Source organism: Xiphophorus couchianus, chromosome 13, assembly GCF_001444195.1.
Source record: "Xiphophorus couchianus chromosome 13, X_couchianus-1.0, whole genome shotgun sequence".
In the NCBI taxonomy this organism is placed as follows: Eukaryota; Metazoa; Chordata; class Actinopteri; order Cyprinodontiformes; family Poeciliidae; genus Xiphophorus; species Xiphophorus couchianus.
In genome coordinates this window covers 8,106,953-8,126,431 of record NC_040240.1, presented here as the reverse complement: position 1 = coordinate 8,126,431, position 19,479 = coordinate 8,106,953, and the positions used below count along the sequence as shown (strand labels likewise).

Below are 19,479 nucleotides of genomic sequence, written 5' to 3'. Positions count from 1 at the left end.
GGAAAATAATAAATGAATAAATTTAAAAGAAAAAAAAAACAATGACATGCATATTTCAGTCCACTTTACTGTGTTTTTGTTAAATCAACTACAGTGCAACTCGTCTTAGTGGTGGGAAAGCTAGAGGACAAGTTGTTGATCTTTCAGTAGCTACGTTTCCGTCCACTTGTCATCCGAATTTTCAGTGAACTTTTAAAACAATGCAAAAAGGAAAAACAAAGAAAATGTTGAGTGGCGTGTGTTTCCATCCACTGTGTTTCGACCAGGCTACGCGGAACATAATTTTGTTAGATGTAAACATTGCTGTTTAATACAGCAATGCTAATTGGATTGCTTTAATAAACAGGAAGGGCGTGAGGTAAAAGTTTGGTATGTCCGAACTTATTTGACAAACATATGTCCATCCCCACTTTTGCGCATTAACTCTTATTCGGAAAAGCCAAAAACCACCTCAAGCGAGTGTAAAAATATTTTTGCTATATTGAGAAAGGTTGATGGATGCTGTTTCCATCAACCTTCTCTAAAGTTATGTTTCCAAACGTTGATGGAAATGCTAATGTGGCTAATGCCGGAACTATCAGAATGAAGATAAGAAAAGGAAGCTGGACAAACAAGAAATCCATAATAAATAAATTGATAAACTTTTCAATTGATTCATTCATTCAGTTGACTGATTGTCTTCAGCTGGAAAGTTTGCAGCCTACTTGTTCATAACAGCAGTATTCACATAGGCACATTGCACACTAGGCAATAGGTAACAGAAGTACCCTTTAAATTTGACATTTCCTCTTTGACCCAAAAGAAATAAATACGAATATTTATTTATATACTGTATGTATATATATATATATATATATATTGAACAGAGTAAATCCTACCTGAAAATATTTCTCCTTTTCTTGAAGGAAATCAGTAGACAATTAGACGTCTTATAAATATGTATATTTTGAAATATGTAAATTTAACTGAAAATTGTTTACTGTCCATTCTAACAATGAAAACTCCAATGTAAATAAAATGACAAAGTCCCTGAAATGTTGAGTAAAAGATGTAAAATTTACAAAGGTGTCATTACAAACTGTTCCCTCAGGTTCTGTTTGAGGTTTCAGGACAGACATGACAGCTGCAGCCTGTCTTCCTGCTTTTGGTCGACAATTGAAGGGAAAATGTTCCACTCAGCTGAAAAACAAGAACTACAGCTTCATTGTACTGGGATTGTTTTTCCAGACCTGTGGCAGACAAAATGAAATGATAAAAAAAAGAAAAATCTCTGTAGATGCTTGAACTAGAAATACAGTTCTCCCCAACACTCAGATGGCTTTGCCTTGTGGGTTTATTTTTCGGTAATCTAAAATCTTTTCCAATGATTATCTTCTTTTTTTAGTCATTTTTAAGAGGAGGTGTTTTCGACTCGACTCACTCGTGGCCTACTTTTAGCTTTGCCTCTGAGTCACAGTTGGGAAACGCATTTTAAGTCATTTTTGTGGCAACGTTTTGGAATGCCCGCGGTAATCAGATCCTTCCTGAAAAGAACTACTGGAACTTTGCTGCTGCTGCTGCTTTGAAAAGACCGAGCGAGGCGAGCGGCGCTGAATAAAAAGCGGTGAATTGTCATGATGAGGAAAGTTGTTGTGGTAACACTCTAACTGCCTTTCTATAATAATAGCAATTTCTCTCGATGAGTGCACACGATTGCTATTCATACTCCGGGTGAGTCACTGAAAAAAATGATGCTATTTCAGGTGAGACTAATGCTTTGTTGTAGGTACACAGCACCTCCTCTTGCTCTACCACCTCCCATTTCCTTTCAAGACAGTGGGGATTTTTTTTTTTCCTTTGCTTGATGCTCTGAAACTTCAGTCATGTCTCTAAAAGCTTTCTCCTCCACACCGAGGCTGTTGGTGGCTACCAGCCCTCTGCCAGGATGGCTGCTGATCACTTTCCCCGGCTCGTCCTGTCTGTCATGTCCCCACTCACCGTTCTCCCTTGCTGCCCTGTCTGTGTTTGATCTGGCTGCTGAAACTCTCCTTTATCTCTCTGTGTCAATCCCCACCTCTTTAGCTCCCAGTTTCACTCAGACATCTGTCACGTTTTCCTGATCATGCCCACCAGCTCGTCCGTGTTCTATTCTTAGCCAGACAGTCTGAACAATTCAACTGTTTTTTTCTTGGTTTGAGGTTTCTAGGGTGCTGCTCTGGGATTTGTGTCTAGATTCTGCACGTGCATCGCTGCATCCCTATGAGGTCCTTTTTTGACATTGTGTGTCTGCAGTAAAGCCAACTGATGACTATAGTTTTGTGTATTGACTGTTACTATAAAAGTTGTGACATTTTTGTGTAACTTTGTTTAATCCTGCCATATCACACTCCCCCTGGTTGCTTCTGGTCGGACGCAGTGGCTGAACGTCCCACAAACTCCTTCTGCTCTTTTTTTTTTTTTTCTAACAAAATGGAAAATAAAATGAGATGTTGTCAATAGCTATTTAATCCTTTTTCTCTGAACTTGAAATAGTCTTTCCTCTCTGCCGTGATCACTGTGTTTATTACAATGTTATAAACCACACATACGGTAAAAACGCCACAAGGCTCCCTTTCATCGGGGACTCGGCTCGGTGTGTCTTTTTGGACTGAGAAAGGTATTTGTGTGGTGAAACAACCTCCTCCAAACCAATTGACCGCGCGTTGACCGTTAGACTTCGGTCAGACCTTGCCTCACCCTTAAATGCGGTGAAGGTACATTGAGGTGGAGGTTAGGTTCATGAGTTCAAGCACAAACAAGGAACTTGTTGTTTCCGTGCCCGCTCAGCCTGAAGGGCCGTGTTGGAAATGTTGTAATTTTGTGCCACTTTGCGATCGTCTCCCAAGGTCGTTATGTCAGCGAGGACGGCGAGTCCAGGCATTTGGACACACTGTTCTAACTACTTCTCCGCAAAGAAACACACCACAGAGGTCAGGCAAAGGGCAGAAGGAGAACATGAATACATGGCGCCATTCACAGAAAATTTTGCACTAAAAAACAAATAAGAGGAACTTTGCGGGAAACACAACTCCAAATGACATGAATAAATCCTTGTCCACGCTGGTAAGGTTCAAAGGTGGATATAGAAACTGTGTTGCCTCACATTTAGTTTTTAAGAAAGATTTTTAATTCTAATCATTGTTCTTTTATCTTTTTTTTCTCCGAAGAGTTTTTGCGGCGCTAGTGGCTCATATTTTTTGCTACAGCTACAGTAGGCAGACAGGAAAGAGGGCGAGGACATGCGGCAAAGGTCGCTGGGACCGGGAGTCGAACCCTCGACGTCCACGTCGAGGACTAAGGCCTCCAAACGTGGGGCGTGCTAACCCCCTGCGCCACCACAGCACGCTTCTTTTATCTGTACATATTGTTCTATTATGTTGCAAATGCTCATCACTTGGTCATCAGGCGTTGAGTTGCGTAATCGTGAGGAAATTACATCTAAATTAGATTACTCTTTTCCTCATTGTAATTAATTGGCATTAGATTAGAGCCAGTGGGACATATTCACGCATTGACAGACATCCTGCCACACATGAAGACTTTCGATTTCAAGAAACCATTTCCTATGGATTATGGCTCTAAATGACTAATTTCTTCTCCCAGACCCAATACCTTCTACTGCATCCTCGTTTATTACCTCACAGAACGGCCTGCTTTACACACAGGGACAGCGCAGGAGATTAGATTTGTTTAATGCCTCTGTATAATCATTAAACAGAAAACAACACTTGGATTATTGGATTATACTTCAGTGTCTGTCCCATTGTGCTCTCCGTATGCTTCAGGGAGTATAAATAACCAAAAGGGAACAGATTTTTGCTTTTTTTTTTTTTTTTTTTCACGTTGATGATTTGGTCATTGTTATTTAACCATAAGCTCCAAGTCTGAGGTTGGAATGCCTCCTATAGCCTTAATCGTTAGCTCCCTGCTAAGAGTCTCCATCGGATTCATGTCGACACGCTGGCTGGGCCACCAGGAGGCGGTAATATTCCCTCCAGTCAGAACAAACATGTTGGGATCACTTTACATCTATGCCTGACAGAAGTATTTCTTCACAAATGCTTACTGTAATCTACAAAATGGATGCATCCGTTCACCAACATTTTTTCATTTTCATTTAGATTCGTTCCTTTCTTTGTAGTCGTCACATCAGAGAAAATTTTACCTTAAACAGCTTTTGATGGGTCCATCTGCATTAGCATCAATTACAGTCATAGACCACACACAGTCATTAAGAGCCACAAAAGTTATTGATTTGCACAAAAGTTTGTTTTTACCCCACATGATATAAAGTGAAATAGAAATAACACCTCCCTTACTGCCAGTTCAACGAATCTGAAGTTAAAGCTGACTCTTTGACTCTGGCAGTGCGGTGAGTGCATCTGGCTCTGACAGCATCACACACACGCCTACACCCGTGCACACACACATGGCCCTGAACACTCTGCTGTCTTTCAGAGCCTTCCACAGTCGGTCTCCCAGTGGTCCAAATTTAACAGGACTCCGGCGGTAAAGACACCACAGTGGGTCTTTCATGTCCAACACCCTTCCTTGGTTACTGTTGCTATGCATGGCGGCTCGTTGCCGTCACCGGTGCATCCAATAGGCATGTCGGCGCGGCCGGGGGAGTCTAAAAACAGCATTCTATATTACAGCATATAATGAGAGAGGCTTCATCAGTGTTCTCTCCAAATGTCAGAGCAGCTTTAATGAACCACACACACACACACACACACTCACATACACTGAAGCTGTGTGCATGCTATCTCAATGTGTGAGGCTCATTGTTGGTGTTTTCTGTAATCCCACCCATCCTTATTCCTTATCTATGATTATATATTTGTTTCTTCATGCAGCATCTGCCTTATCTTGTTACTTTCATGGTCACCATAAAAAAAAAAAAATCTGTTTTTCCACTTGAAAAGAAAGTTCTGCACATCTGTTCACTAGTTACAAATTTGCTGTGTTTTTGTTGTTGTTGTTGTTGTTTTTGCCTCTTTCGGTATTATTATGAAGACCGGATACATTAAGGGTTCTGCTGAACACAGAGACCCAGAAAATCCCTTCTCCAGATAATCTTAGACACTCGAAAGGCATTGAACCTTCGCTACTCCAGGATGTGTCTGTGCGGGTTTGATGTTAATACCAGCGAGTCAGTTCACATGCAGGGCAGGAGAAAATACTTTGAATTATTTACAGCGAGTGATGAGCAGATGACAAATAGATCGGAGCCCAGTAGTAAAGATGGACGGAAGCAGAAAAACTAAAAGAAAAAACAGGACACAATGGAGAAGCAGGTAAAAAAAAAGAGAGAGAGAGAGAGAACTATTTATTGGAAGGAAGCAGAAGGAAGAGTTTGTTGCCAGAACAGCCAGAGAAAGCAGAAAGCAGGCTGAAGATTAAGAGTTGTGGAGAGGACAATACAACCTAAGAGAAAGAGACAGAGTAAGAGGAAAGGCTTATGAGTGAACATGCCGGCCAGGGCTCTTGGTGCATTGCAGAAGGCATTGCCATGGAAACGAATGGGGGGGAAAGCACAGGCGAGGAGGAGGGGATTAAATAGGAAGGAAGAGATCACTGCTTCACACTGTTGAAGCTGGGAGGGAGGGGGCTCTGATGGGAAAGGAGGGGCATGCAGACAAATAACGGGATATGAAGTTTAGATGAATACCCTCTTAATACTTTACCACTAAGAATGTTTCAGAGTGGTGTATAAATTCATATTCAACAATCCTTTGTCCGATCAGAAACACACTTGGTTGCAATCATAAAACAGACTTTTACGATGATGATGATGATGATCAATCAGTAAAACAGTTTATTTACAATTTAATTCTTCCTTTTAGCTGTCAGTGATGCAACCATGTTTCACCAAGATGACGTTAAAGGTTTTCTAACATATTTCTGCTTACATTATATGCCCTGAAAGAAGACTGAAGTTATTGTGTAAAAGTCGAAAGAGAAAGACGGGAAAAGGAGCAAATTTGCAAATCAACTTACAGCAGATGGTCAAAGTTAAGCCCAAATGTACTTCAGAGTGAAACTGCTTACCCCTCGGCGACTGGCTGCTGCCAACAAAAAGAAACGGTGATTCTCCCAATAAATTTTACTAATAGTCAAGTTCAGAGTCTCTAGCTCCAAGTAAAAAAATTAAAAAAACACTGCTTGAGGTTATAATAAATATTTTTGGAATGCAAAAACATATTTCTTTTTTTTTTTTACTTTTTTGGAGAATAAAAACGAGTCTGGAAAAGGTTTCTAATAGGTTCAGTGCCTTGGAAAAGCATTAAAAGCATTAATACCCCTTGAACTTTTTCACACTTTGACACATCACAACCACAAATGTCAGTGAAGTTTAGTAGGGTAAAGGTTTTAGGTTATAGACCAATATAATGTTTCCCTCCAGAGTTCAATTCAATTCAAAAATACTTTATGGAACCTAAGGAAAAACAAATGCTGTTGAATTCAATTTTTCTCAATGGGTTGTTGTAGATGGTGATAGCTATCGGCAATATGCAGCAGTCGGTTTTACAGCAGATCTGAAGAAGCCTCTAATGGAAGACACTCTGTCGTTGTAAGAGAATGCTCAGAGTTGTCCATAATGTTCTTTGTTTTATGAAAAATCGTTCTTTGCACAATCATCGTCAGAGGAGCAGAGCCAACTTTCTTCATCAGCTTGTTAAGTTTTTTGTAAGTCACTAACTGATGCTGCTGCCCCAACAGATGATGAGAGAGGAGATTACACTGCAAGAGAGATTTATAGAAAACATTCAGCATCTTGCTGCAAACATTGAAAAACATAAGTACTTCAAAACGTACTTAAGTCTAAACTTGTGTGTTTAGTCTAAACTGCTCAGGCAATCACTAAGATATTTATACTCCTCTACCTCTCATGATGGAAACAATGTTTGACCTGTCTACTTTAAGGTCACATTCAAGGAAAGATGGTTGGGAGAGTGCAGTCTATCAATCATCTGTGGTGCTCAGGTGCTGCCGATGTGCTACCTTTAAGTTGCACTAACTGTGGCCTGTTTGTCAGGCAATCACTAATCAGTGAGCCAGGTGATAGAGACATCCACCTGTGTCTTCTGGGGTTTGTCACTAAGTAAATCAGACTGAAGACACTTCAACTTTCTCCAGGGTCAGACTGAGGTTAAAGAGGTGCTGCAGAGTCCCGTTGAGTTGCATCATTTGTCTCCATCTGGTTTCCCTTTGTCTTCCCAGTTCTTCTTGTAGGAAAGCATCCTCGCAGTAAAACATGGCGACAGTAGCATCATGCAGTGGGATTCCTAACTGTGAGATTCTTGGTTGGTTTGCAATTTTGCAACATTTCTTCGGTTTTCGGATCATAGAGTGCTCTGTGTAATCTTAAAATGTTAAGATTGAGTTACCAACAACAGCATTTAGGTGACTTTTGAAAGGATTTGCGCATTTAAAAAAATCTTTATTTATTAGTAACGAAGTGACGGGGGCTGAGTACAAACGCATGCTACACTTTTCAGGTTTTTGTTTGTAAACTATACAGCTCTCCTTCCACTTTGTGTTTGTCTGTGACATAAAATAATAATAAAATGTATTAACATTTGTTGTCGTAGCATGATCAAAGTGTAATTAAGATCAAGGACTATTAATACATTTGCAACAATTTGCATGTTGTGGAATAACAAATTGATATTTTATGATGCCCCAACATTTTTTTTTATGTCTGGGCTTTCATTATCAACTCATATAAGATGCTAAGACTTGTTGCCTTCTAACCACGTCTTGAATAACAACTCTTAGCGCTTAATTATACCTGTGTGATTTGATTGTGAGCCTCGTTGCTGTGAGGAGTCTAGTTAAAGTGCCAGGGAGCTAAATAAGTGTTGCCTCAATAACATAATAATAATAATAATAATAATAACAAAAAAAGTGACATGAGATGAGCCGGTGGCATTGTCTGGGTCCAGATCCGAGGGCGAGGTTGTCATGGCAGCAGAAGTGCTCATGGAGTTTGTCTAGGTGTTATGCTATTAAGACACACACGCGCACGCACACACCCACACACACACCGCTATACACGTGGCTATTGGAAATATCCTTGACTGCAGGATTATAAATAGAAAGCATCAGAGGACAGTCACCCCCTGTGGGACTCCGTCCTTCTCATCGTCGTTCTCCCTCCTCTCCTCATCGGTGCCACTCCTCATAGTTGACTCGAGCCCCTTCTACCCCCACCACCCCCCGATCCCTGAAGTCTCATCGAGGGGCTCTGTTTGCCTTTGTTTATCTCCATGGCGATAGTGACGATGCTGGGTGTCGGTGGTTGTCATGGCGATGAGACGGGCATGGCAGGGGTGTCTAATGAGACTGGAGTTGCTCGGGCTAATGAGGTGGGACGGCTGTGGCTGGGTGTGTTCTTCGACTGCGACAACAGGCAAACGGCTTGTTAAGGGTCCTTCTTTATACGTAACTTCTCTGCGTTTTCTGAGCTGTCTGGGCTCCTATAGAGTACCACGTTCTGCCTGCACCACGGCTGCAAGCCTAACAAGCTGCACGGAGCCAGAGTTTATCCGGTTAATCACATTTTGGTCATGCTGTCATAACAAGTGGGTTGACGCGGCATTAGCAAGTTGAAAAGGGACGGAAAATCTTTGAGCTAAAACGTAAACTAAGACAGAAGATCCCGCCGTGTTTCTGATTTGTTGCCCTGCAGCCGAGAGCGCTCACACGTGAACACTGACAGTAAATATTGCATGGTATATAGCTGCGCAGGTCACCAAATATTATTGCCGTGCTCCTCTGTGGGTGTGCTTCGTCTTCCTCTGCAGCAATACGTCTTTTGAAAAAAGTTAATATTTCTGATGCCTGATTCCTTGTCAAGAAGTATCCTTCTTGGGATTTCTCTAATCTAAACCATACCTAAATAGAATTGTAAAGGTGTTTTAAGAAGTCCAGGTATTGGACCGATGCTCCAGATTCACTGTTCTTTGTAGGACAAAAGATCAGTGTCTTCAAAGTTGGTTGATGTGTACATGATGCGGTCACTGTCTTGTTGCATAGATTAAGTCTTCCATAAAAGTTTTCTGATGTAAGAATATTCACCCCTAGTATGGGAGCAGCGATGTGGAATGGGTACAAGAGTAAGAGAATTCATATTACTGGAGTTAACCCAGTTTGCAGATTTTTCGTCATCAGGAACAAAATAGTCCAGGGAAGATTTAAACCGGAACCCTGTTGTAAGTTGTAAGTTTTTCATGATGCAGTTGAAATACAAATGTGCAATTTCTGTTGTCATCCTTCTCCTTACTCATTCAAAAAGGCCAGACTTGTTGAGTGCATGAATAAGACTTGTTCTATCTCTTGAGGTTTCCACCTGAACTGTGGATATTTGCAGCTCCTCTAAAGTCACAGTGGCTCCACTGACTAATGGCCTTCCGGCCCAGCTTGTGGGTTTAGGCGGAAAGCTGCGTTTATGCCACTCACCCCAAACGCTGCGTATTGTGCTTGGTTGCTAGTGGGACTATCTGTGAAAACCTTTTACCACTTGAAAACTTATTGCCTTCAGTCACCAGAGCAGCTGCCAAATGACCTGTGCGTGTGTTTAAAATGGAGTGTAGTATTATCTGAAAAGTGGAGAGAACTCTTTTCAACAGAGCAGGGACATCCCAAAGGATATTAGATAAGATTGGCTCCTCGCCTGAGTGAGCTTGCTTCAAAACAAATAGCGCAGAAACGGCCGTTCTCAAGGTGAATTTAAATTCCTCCTCAGTGGAAAGGATTTGATTTTGAAAAGGCAGAAAATAGAGTTCTATGATCACATATTCTCATTTGGTTTGGGATGCGTGTGTATAAGGGTTTTTTTTTTTTCCCTTCAGATGGCGGAATGAAGAAGCTCCGGAGTACAATCCGAAGGAGCACAGAGACTGGCATAGCAGTGGAGATGAGGAACCGGGTGACGCGGCAGGGCAGCAAAGACTCCACCGATGGCAGCACCAACTCCAACAGCTCCGAAGGAACGTATGTGTCCGAGCGGTGATCTCAACATCCGTCCATCCGTGATTGTCTGACAATCCATCGTAATCTCTGTTGTTCTTTTTTAGGTTTGTCTTCCCTACCACTCGCCTGGGGCCTGAGAGTCAGTTCAGCGACTTTCTTGATGGCCTTGGCCCCGCCCAGATCGTAGGACGGCAAACACTAGCCACACACCCCATGGGTAAGGCTCTAGTAAAACCCATATTTTGCAGGAGACATCCACTGTGGCGGGTTGCACAAATATTCTGCATGCAATATCTATAAAATACTTGCAAAGAGAGAGCGTGGGATTAATCATATAAGATTAACCCTAAAATATAGAAATGGAGGCATGTTTCATTTGACTTTGTTATTGGACTTAAATGGTCCAGAGAGATCTCTATTATTATTATTATTATTATTATTATTTAGATATTATTATTTAACATTTATAATTTTTAGATGGTGGAAGGAAGAGGCAGAGAAACCTGTTTCTGTTTTAGGTACATTTTAGTTAGATAAATGTTTTATTATGAAGAAAGTTGACTTTAAACCCAGTTAAAAAAGGTTCTTCCTTATGTTACAGTTCTTTGGAAGAAATAGGTCTTAGTTAAATCTGCAAGTCAGAGATTGAATAAAATGTGAAATTTGACTTTTAAAACGTGCATTTTTTTCTGTTACATGTAAACAAATGCATGTTAATTTTTGTCAGTTTTCCGTTTGCAAATATGTATGTGCTTCTTTATACTCACAAATGTTTTTGATGTAAACAAAAAAAACACAGCAGGCTGCTCCCTCTAACTTGATGGTTAAAACAATCCACCAGGTCTTTGTCGCCCTCTACTGTTGCACCACGTCTTCTGCAGTTTTAAGATGAATTTTTAATTCCATGTCTAAAGTGCATCCATTTATTTGCTGCTGGTTTGTTCCCTCCCTTTAGGGGATGTCCATGTAGCCATGGTAGATAGAGGAGGGCAGCTGGAGGTGGAAGTGAACCAGGCCAGAGGGTTGACCCCAAAACCAGGCTCCAAGAACATACCAGGTACTGACGCCACCAGCTACATGTGCAACAGCTGTCCATACAGAAGGCTCACTACAAATTATCTCTCTTAGCAACCTACGTGAAGGTGTATGTCCTGGAGAACGGCATGTGCTTGGCCAAGAAGAAAACCAAAGTAGTAAAGAAGACTCTGGATCCCACCTACCAGCAGGCTTTGTTGTTTGATGAAAGTCCTCAGGGCAAAGTCCTACAGGTAACTGGTCTATGGTTTTCTGATTTTCTTTTATTCACAACACAATCAGATGAAAAAACTTAAGTTATTATGCAGAAAATTCCCTGTGTGTGTGTGCCACCATTTCAAAGCAGAATATCTCAAGCTGTCTCCTTGAGATATTTATATAATAAGCACATATTAAAATGTGCTTATTAGATAATCTTTGTTACATTTTTTTTGCACTGTTGCTTGCATAAATGGCTTTAGTCAGTAAATATTTCTGAATTAGAGATTTAAGTAAAGCAAATAGTGGGTTAAGATCATCTTTACCCTAGATTAAGAGCATCCTATGGTCTCTAGGATCTCCATGACCCTTTTAACCAAACTGGAAAACTGTTGCACTCTATTCACTCATCACATTCTGTTTTCACTGCTGGTCTCTTTTCACTATAATCCTGCTATAGTGAAGCATCTGTGCTAAGGTGCTTCCTCAAAATATTTTGAATTTCCCATTAAATATGTTGCAGCTCAACCATCAGTTTCAGCCATACTTTAGAGGTGTTAACATTATCAGTACATTGTCATCAACTTATTATACCCCAGTCCATCTGTACAAGATGCCTGATGAAGGATTTTTATTCTTTTTGGAGACAGTTTATTGTTTGATTATATATTCAACTTGCAAGATAGCACTGCTGCTAGGACCCAGATACTGTATTTGCCCCCGTATTATTGAGCAACCTTCATTTAGCTATGGAAATCTTTCAAATTCTCACATGTCCAATAAATGAAGACATGTCAGAAGGATCTCTCCAACAACTACCAGCTACATTCCGGCTGATTTTTAACACCATGGCGAAGTCTTAATTTTGTGTGAAGGAGGTCCAACTCAAAACGTACATCTAATATTTTAAAATTTAAGACAAAATATAATTTCTTGTAGATAAAGATACTTGAGTTTTTTCTATTTGTATTAAAAAAAATGCAATTAAAGAGCCTCAATTTACACTTGAAAAAATAACATTTTGGCCCATTATTTTAATGAAAGATATGCAGACATGAAGTTTACTTACATCTATTTCCCATAGCTCTTGTGCGCATGAAGATGTCACTGACAGTGCTTTGTTTTACTGTTATTTCTCCTCCAGGTAATAGTGTGGGGGGATTATGGACGTATGGACCACAAGTGCTTCATGGGAATGGCTCAGATCCTCCTGGAGGACCTGGACCTGTCTGCCACCGTCGGCGGCTGGTATAAGCTGTTTCCTACCTCCTCTCTGGCAGACCCCAGCATCGGACCCCTCACCAGGCGCCTCTCCCAGTCTTCCCTGGAGAGCGCCACCAGCCCCACGTGCACCTAGACACCCAGCAGACGTCCCGTAGAGCGCAGACACCGGCACGCGTACTGTATATACACGACGACTGTACCTGAAGCGCGTTCCAGATAGGCATACACCGTTCAGCGGCACATCCCGGGTTCCATACGCATCGACGGCCACACATTCCTCCATCGTCCATCACGATTCACCCGCCAAACCTAACCCGACGTAGACACAAGCGACGTGAACCTGTAGCGATTTTCATTTCACGACAGCCACCGCACCAGGCGCCACGCCCCGCATTCCGAAGTCGTCAAACCTCCGCGGCGCGTCTCATCCCGGGGCCATCCCAATCGATGCCAGTTTCTAATCTCTCTATGCCAAACTAAGAAAAAACACTTTATTTTTTAAAACCAAAGCAGTTGTTATTGTTGTTCTTATTATTCCTGTAAGTAGTAAGTGAAACTAGTATACAATATAAAGTATGGATATGTAGCAGAGTCAATGACTTAGATGTAATGCAAAAAAAAAGGAAAAAAAAAGAAGATATATTCTACATACACAGAGAAGTTAAGAGCGGGTTGTCAAACACACAGACCTGGCTCGGATGTTCACATAATGGCTGTTATGTGAGGTAGCAACACTGCTATATTCTATGATTTTCAGGGGGCAGAGTTTATACATGAATATCTAAATATATACGAAATAGATAGCTAAATACTTATTTGTCTTTCTATATGTATCGGCTGCATTCTGCATGTTTGCTTGCGAGACATTTTGGAGTGCTTCAAAGTCTTTTTATTTAGCTTGCCTTGACCAATGTAAACAGTGCCGCTGCTCTTATTTTGCTGATATGTCCCGATGAAAAGGAGCGCCGAGTTAGGGCAAAGGACGTGACTGCCATCGCTGTTTGCAGAAGAAGAAAATGGATTAGCCACACACTCGCTGCTGACTTTACAGTCCCTTCCTTCACCTTTGGTGTGTATGAACCACTTCTGCTTCGGGGTTGGAGTTGGGGTTGGGGTTGAGGGAGGGGTGTTCTCACATGGTTGGACTGCCGCTTCATTTCCTTTGTTTTGATGTCCTGAATTCTTCTTCCTGCTCAATGAGATGGGAAACATCAGCAGCAGCCCTTTTCATTTGTCCCTCTGAACCTGCTGTAAATATGTAAACCTGTATATAATTTCAAAGGACTTTTTTTTCCTTTTTTTTGGACATTACAATAGCATTATAGGTGCAGCCACAAATATTAAAATAACATTGACAAGTAAATTTATTTCTTCAGTTCAGTTCAAAAAGTGAAAGTCATATATTGTGTAAAAGATTTTTTTTATCACACTTTTTCCTTCCACTAAACCTTTCATTAATATGCAGCTGACTTGACAGTTGTTCACCAGTGTTAACCAAGATAGATTAGTTCATAACATTATATCTCAGATATTAAATTAGGAACATTAATAACACTAAACTTTTTTTATTTATTAATCTTTAAATAAAATAAATGAGTTATAATATGCTCACATTATAATTTTGGATTTTCATTAGTTGTAAAGTATTACTGTCACAATTAATGTAATGAGTCGACATGAGTATCCAATATATGATTTTCACTTTTGAAGTGAATTAATAAAAATAATAAACTGATGATATTCTTATTTACTGGCACAAACATTTACTTTACTAGCACTTACAGTAACCAGCCTTGTTCTGGTAGTAGAACTTGTTTCAGGTGCAATATGTTACTAACACAACCTTCAGCATTCCTGTTTTATATTTCCTGTTTGTCAGTATGTTTATGTTTTTTGGATAGCACTTTATTGTCAATTTTTTTGTATTACTTTTCAATTTTAAGTCCAGGCGGTGGTGAACCACCTCTATTTTTCTGTATTATATGATGACAATTATTATTAGTAATATTATTATCAATGTTGTCACATAAGTACTGGAGTTTAAATACTCGGAAGTTCCTTGCACATTTTCAAATCTTTGAATTTCAGCAGAGTGTATTTTCTATTGAAATTATGGAGACGCAGTGGAGCGGCTGAGACTGGTTCTGGTTTTAGACTTGCATCTAAGCACTTATCTATAATATTTAAGTCCAAAATAATTTTTTTGTTCACCTTGGACTCTATAAAAAAATTCATTACATAAGGAAAGTTAGGAGATTTGTCACAAAAGTCATAAACCCTGAAATTGCTTCATTTTTAATTTTTTTTTTTTTGCAAAAAGATATTACTTTTCACAGTTCATGCAACACAATAGTAGGCATGGGTCGGGATTAAAAACATAAAGGAAAATCGCATAATTAAATTATTCAAATTTTCTCACTGCATAATCAAAAATATGGACGACACAAATCTAGAACGTGATCTTGAATTCTTGGACGTAACACAACAAATATAAGTTATTTTTACTGGTGCCATAATATTACAGTGACTACAGTTACTGTTAGTGCTAGTGTTGCCAGCAACATTTGTATCATGTTATTTAGAGTCTGATGAATAGATTAACATCAAAAACTCTGATTAAACATCCCATAAGTTTAGTTCTTTCTCTCTCTTCTCTTTATAGACAAAAACAAGATATTAGTGGAAAAGCCTCCACTAATTAACGGATATGCTTTCCGTAGCTTTCCAAATGTCGTTTTCTACAGCATTACCAAAAAAAATAAATAAAAAATTAGATCATCAAATTTGTCTGCCCTGTGAATGTGTAGCAGCCTGTTTCCAGCAATCTGACCAGCAGTATGCAGCAATAGGTGGGAGAGGGGCAGAACTACATTACTCTTTGCTCCATATAGTAACAGAAAACTCTTAATTTGTTTTTTTTATGTAAGCATAAAAGCACAGTGGCTTCACTTCAACCAGCTGACCTGCAGCATGCTGCAGCACTAGGTTGGGGAGGGGCAGACCTTTGCTACTCTGTGTTTCATTCATCTAGAAAAAAAACTCTGGCATCTCTTTAGAACGACTCTAAACTGTGTAGACAATTTGAGGAATTATTTTTTTTCTGCGATTTTGATTCACTTCCTGTTTAAAAACTCGTCATGCCTTGGTACCAGAAATCGGCCCATGCCTACCACCTCATGCTACATTGAACTTTCTGAGTCGAACAGATTTGGGGGAAGAAAGGACAAAATGGGACCTATGAGCTGTTGAGCTAGTTGAGCGTGCAATGTTTGAGTTTTCACCATCAGCAAAGGAGCGAAAGGCCGAAGCAAACCGCTGGGGTTTCTGAGGTTCCTTCAGGATGGCGAACGTTTTAAAGAGTCACTTTATTGGCTTGTTATAATTAAGAATATTCTTAAGCCAACCTTGTATGTAGATGGATTTCACCTGAGCGTTAACACTGTTAACCTCTAAGGCCTGTATGTTGATGAATTTCATTTTGGTTTCGTTGTTGTCTGTCATCAAAGAGCTTCTTCTTCTCGTCATCTTTCACCTTAAAAGGGGAAAAATTGATGAGCTGGGTCTTCTCGGCGCCTATTTTAGCCTTTTTTGAACTTCAGATACATTTATCTCTGACATTTTCAGATCATATGGATGTTTTAACCCTGCTAGTAATGTGCTTACACCTCTATTTTAGAAGTAGCTTCAAATCAGGGCTCTATTTTCAAGCTATTTCTTGTTAGATTGCAACTGGTTATGGTACCGTTTCTAAGGTAATCTGGATCTTACATTGTTTGTATGTGATTTTCCTGGATAGCTGGCATGATGTACAAAAACATATGAGTACTTTCCATCTGCACACATGCTTTGAGTATGAAAAAGAAAACCACATCTAAAATTGATCTCTCTCTCTCTTATTTATACTTACGAAGGTCATATTTTTTGCAGTGATTCCATGATTTAAATATGTCGAACTGTGCTGCTTTTGCTCTGCCATGCCAACCGAATGAAAGTAACTATGGGTTTTGTAAATGTCTGTCAAAACAGAAAACAATGGATTTCTGCAACCAAAAGAAATGGTTAGAATGTGCCCTTCCTTTAAAGCGCAGCATCTTTGCGTAAGCTTTATTGAACAAGTGCATTCGATGTCCTGCGTGTTGCATCATGCGTTGCAGGCCAGTGAGTGATGTTATCTAGATGATGACTGTTGAATTGTTAGAAATCTGAGAAAGGTCCTCCAAACTTTTCCCAGCTTTCAATATCCATGTACAAGGGATTTTAAACTGCATAATACAGATTTCTAATTTAAATGTGAAACGATGATGTGAGTAAATATGAAATGCAGGCTCCAAGCGATGAGTTCATTGTAAAAAAGCTATTCAAAGTAATTTGACCCTGTGCACAAAAGTAAGTCTAACTCTAATGAAAAAATGTTTTTTTTTTTATGTAATTTTTTTTTTACATGACAAAAAAAAGCTAAATTGGAGGCAATTACTTTTTTATAGCACTGTACTGTCTTTTTAAAGTGAGGGAAAGCTGAAGCCTGGAGGAGTTTTGTGGAGCTAAAATCTAGAAAGGCCTTTCTGTCTGTTGTCAAGGTAGAGTCATAGATCAGGACTGAGTGGGAAACATGTCGCTCCCGGTCCGTTTTGGTCCGCTGGCTTGAATTTCACATTGATTGTAAATCCGTGGAGGTTCAGAATGTCAAATCCACTTGCTTCACCTCGTGCATAATTGCGTCATGTTCATTTTCGCTCGTGTTGAGCACTGCGTTTAAAACGTATTTTATTTTTGTAAGGACAGAGATTTTATTGAGAGCAGGAGTCGGAAAGGCGGGGTTGGGCAAAACCTGCCTTTAGGTTTTTGCAAAAAACAAAAAACAAAACGAGGGCTTGATCAGTTTACAATGGCCTTATTTTGTGTGGGAGACGTTGCTTTGCTATAGTAGCACACACAACTGAAAGTTTTTTGTATAAAAAAAAATAATAAAAAAATGTATTTTGCTTGAAATAATGTACCGAAGTTCTATATGTGTATAGTTTTTTGAATGTATTTCTGATTTGTGCACTTTTTTTGTCATCCTGTTTGCTATATTGTCTATCTGAAGAACTTTACAGCCCCCTCTCTTCTACTGTACTGTATTATCTACGTCTTTATTATTTGTATCACGAGAAAGGAGCATGAATTCTGTCTGGCAAAAGGCATTTTGATTCATGTAAGTCGCCACAATGACTGTTGAGCTGAAATGATTGCTCCCTTTACACCCTCTGCATCCAGTCCCTGCAATGTCCCCACTTTATCAAACTCATACTTTTGAATAAGGTAATATGCTGCACGGTGTTTTCATGACAGTTTTTTTTTTTTTTTTGTCTGATTCTGCAAGGCACAGTGAAGGGGTTTCTATTAGGCAACTCACACATATGCAAGAGAGTTGTCTAAATGCCGTACCTTTACGTAGCAAGGCTTCGGCCTTATGTTTTCCTCGATACGTCTTCAGGCAATAACCATTTAGCTGTAGCCTGTTTCTCAGTTATCAGAGCTGGCCCTGTGGTTACTGCGCCACCACAAATAAAATACATTTGAACCACTTTTTGAGCACTGAAAGTAAGTATAGTCAATCTAGCATGCTCTGCATTGTGAATACACGTTAGGATGGCTTTCATGAAAAACGAGGTTCGTTTTGTCTTTGAGCAAGTACGCATTCCATATACCGCTAACACCTAATGGCACCACTGGTGAAGATGTGGAAAAATACTTAAATTAATTCAATAAAATCCTGTTATATAGCCGACGCAAAATGTCACAGTAGACATTTTTAAGCTGGTCAGTCTCTAGGAACCTTTAGTTAGTAGTCTCTGTTGTCATAAATATCCCAGGACACTGAGAAGAATGGGTGGAGGACTGTAATGAAGGTAGAACTGCTACAAAGAATTGCACTTTGGGGCCATAAAGCCTCCGTATTAGCTACAAAGTCTTGTCTTTCCCACCATCACATTCATAAACTTGTGTAGTTTGTGTGTTCACACTCGTATTTTTTTCATTTTGTAATTATTTCATTTTGAGACGGAGCTCTGCCAACTGATGATGACTTTCAGGTATTTCACACATCTTCAGCAGGAGTCCCATTATGTGTGGAAGGTGCCTGAGTAGCAACTATCAACATGAACAGGACAGGCATCACCCCTGAGCTTTTATTTATGTTTTATTTTTTTGCAAGTTTAAGAGTTGGTGCTGCTGGATTATTTTCCTCTGTTGTCTATAACCATCAGCTACCACAGCACAAGCTTTACTAGCCACATTTTCTTATTATTGATTTTTGTCTGTCAGGCTATTACAAGGCCCAGGTGTCTCTCAACCCTTCATCTCGCCAAGCCCCTAAAAGCACAGAACACAACCTGAACTAACAGCTCCAAGAGTCAAAATTACATCAGTATTCAGATTTATTTTTGTTGGAATCTGTAATATTCCTAGCAGATCTAGATGTAAAACGTATAAAGATTGAACAACTCTTTCGTGGTTGTCTTCGGCGTTCCCATCTGAGGAATGTCGGCAGCGCAACAGGGTCGGAGACAAAAGTACCGGGCCGTGATAACGTGTGTGAGGGTTTGCGGTTGAGAGGAACAAAAAGGGAGCTGTAATTTTATACCTGTGCTTTGTAAATGTTTTCTATGTGCAGTATTTGATAATGTAAAACTGGCATTTTTGTCGTTTGTACGCTGCAAAATTGATTACTTAAGGTGCACGTAGTTTTGTAATAAAAAAGAAAAAAACAATAGAGCCAAACTGAGAGGGGGGGGAATTGAAAACAATTTGGGAGTCCAAAGCCTGTATTTGCATGCCCTTTGACATCTGGACGCTGAAATAAATAAAGTTCATTTGAATCACTATTTGTGTATATCTGTTTTTTTTCTTTTTTGAGGCCTCAATGCTGTGAAGATTGTTGTCGGCGTTTCTGGTCACTAGAGGGCAGCAAAATCAAAGTTCACACAACACAAGTTTATGGTCATAATGTTTCTTTTACAAAAAATGTTTTACTTTTATGTATGT

General features: G+C 39.8%; 1 protein-coding gene across 1 annotated transcript in view; it reads left to right on the top strand.

Moving 5' to 3' along the window:
• rims3 (regulating synaptic membrane exocytosis 3) overlaps nucleotides 1-19,319 on the top strand; it is a 46,118-nt gene extending 26,799 nt beyond the window's left edge. Inside the window, exons 3-7 of the mRNA XM_028035420.1 lie at nucleotides 9,876-10,017; nucleotides 10,101-10,213; nucleotides 10,952-11,053; nucleotides 11,125-11,264; nucleotides 12,374-19,319. Of these exons, the coding sequence (XP_027891221.1) occupies nucleotides 9,876-10,017; nucleotides 10,101-10,213; nucleotides 10,952-11,053; nucleotides 11,125-11,264; nucleotides 12,374-12,586 (710 nt within the window). The 3' untranslated portion in view covers nucleotides 12,587-19,319. The remainder of the gene's footprint in view (nucleotides 1-9,875; nucleotides 10,018-10,100; nucleotides 10,214-10,951; nucleotides 11,054-11,124; nucleotides 11,265-12,373) is intronic.
• Nucleotides 19,320-19,479: the final 160 nt, after the last annotated feature.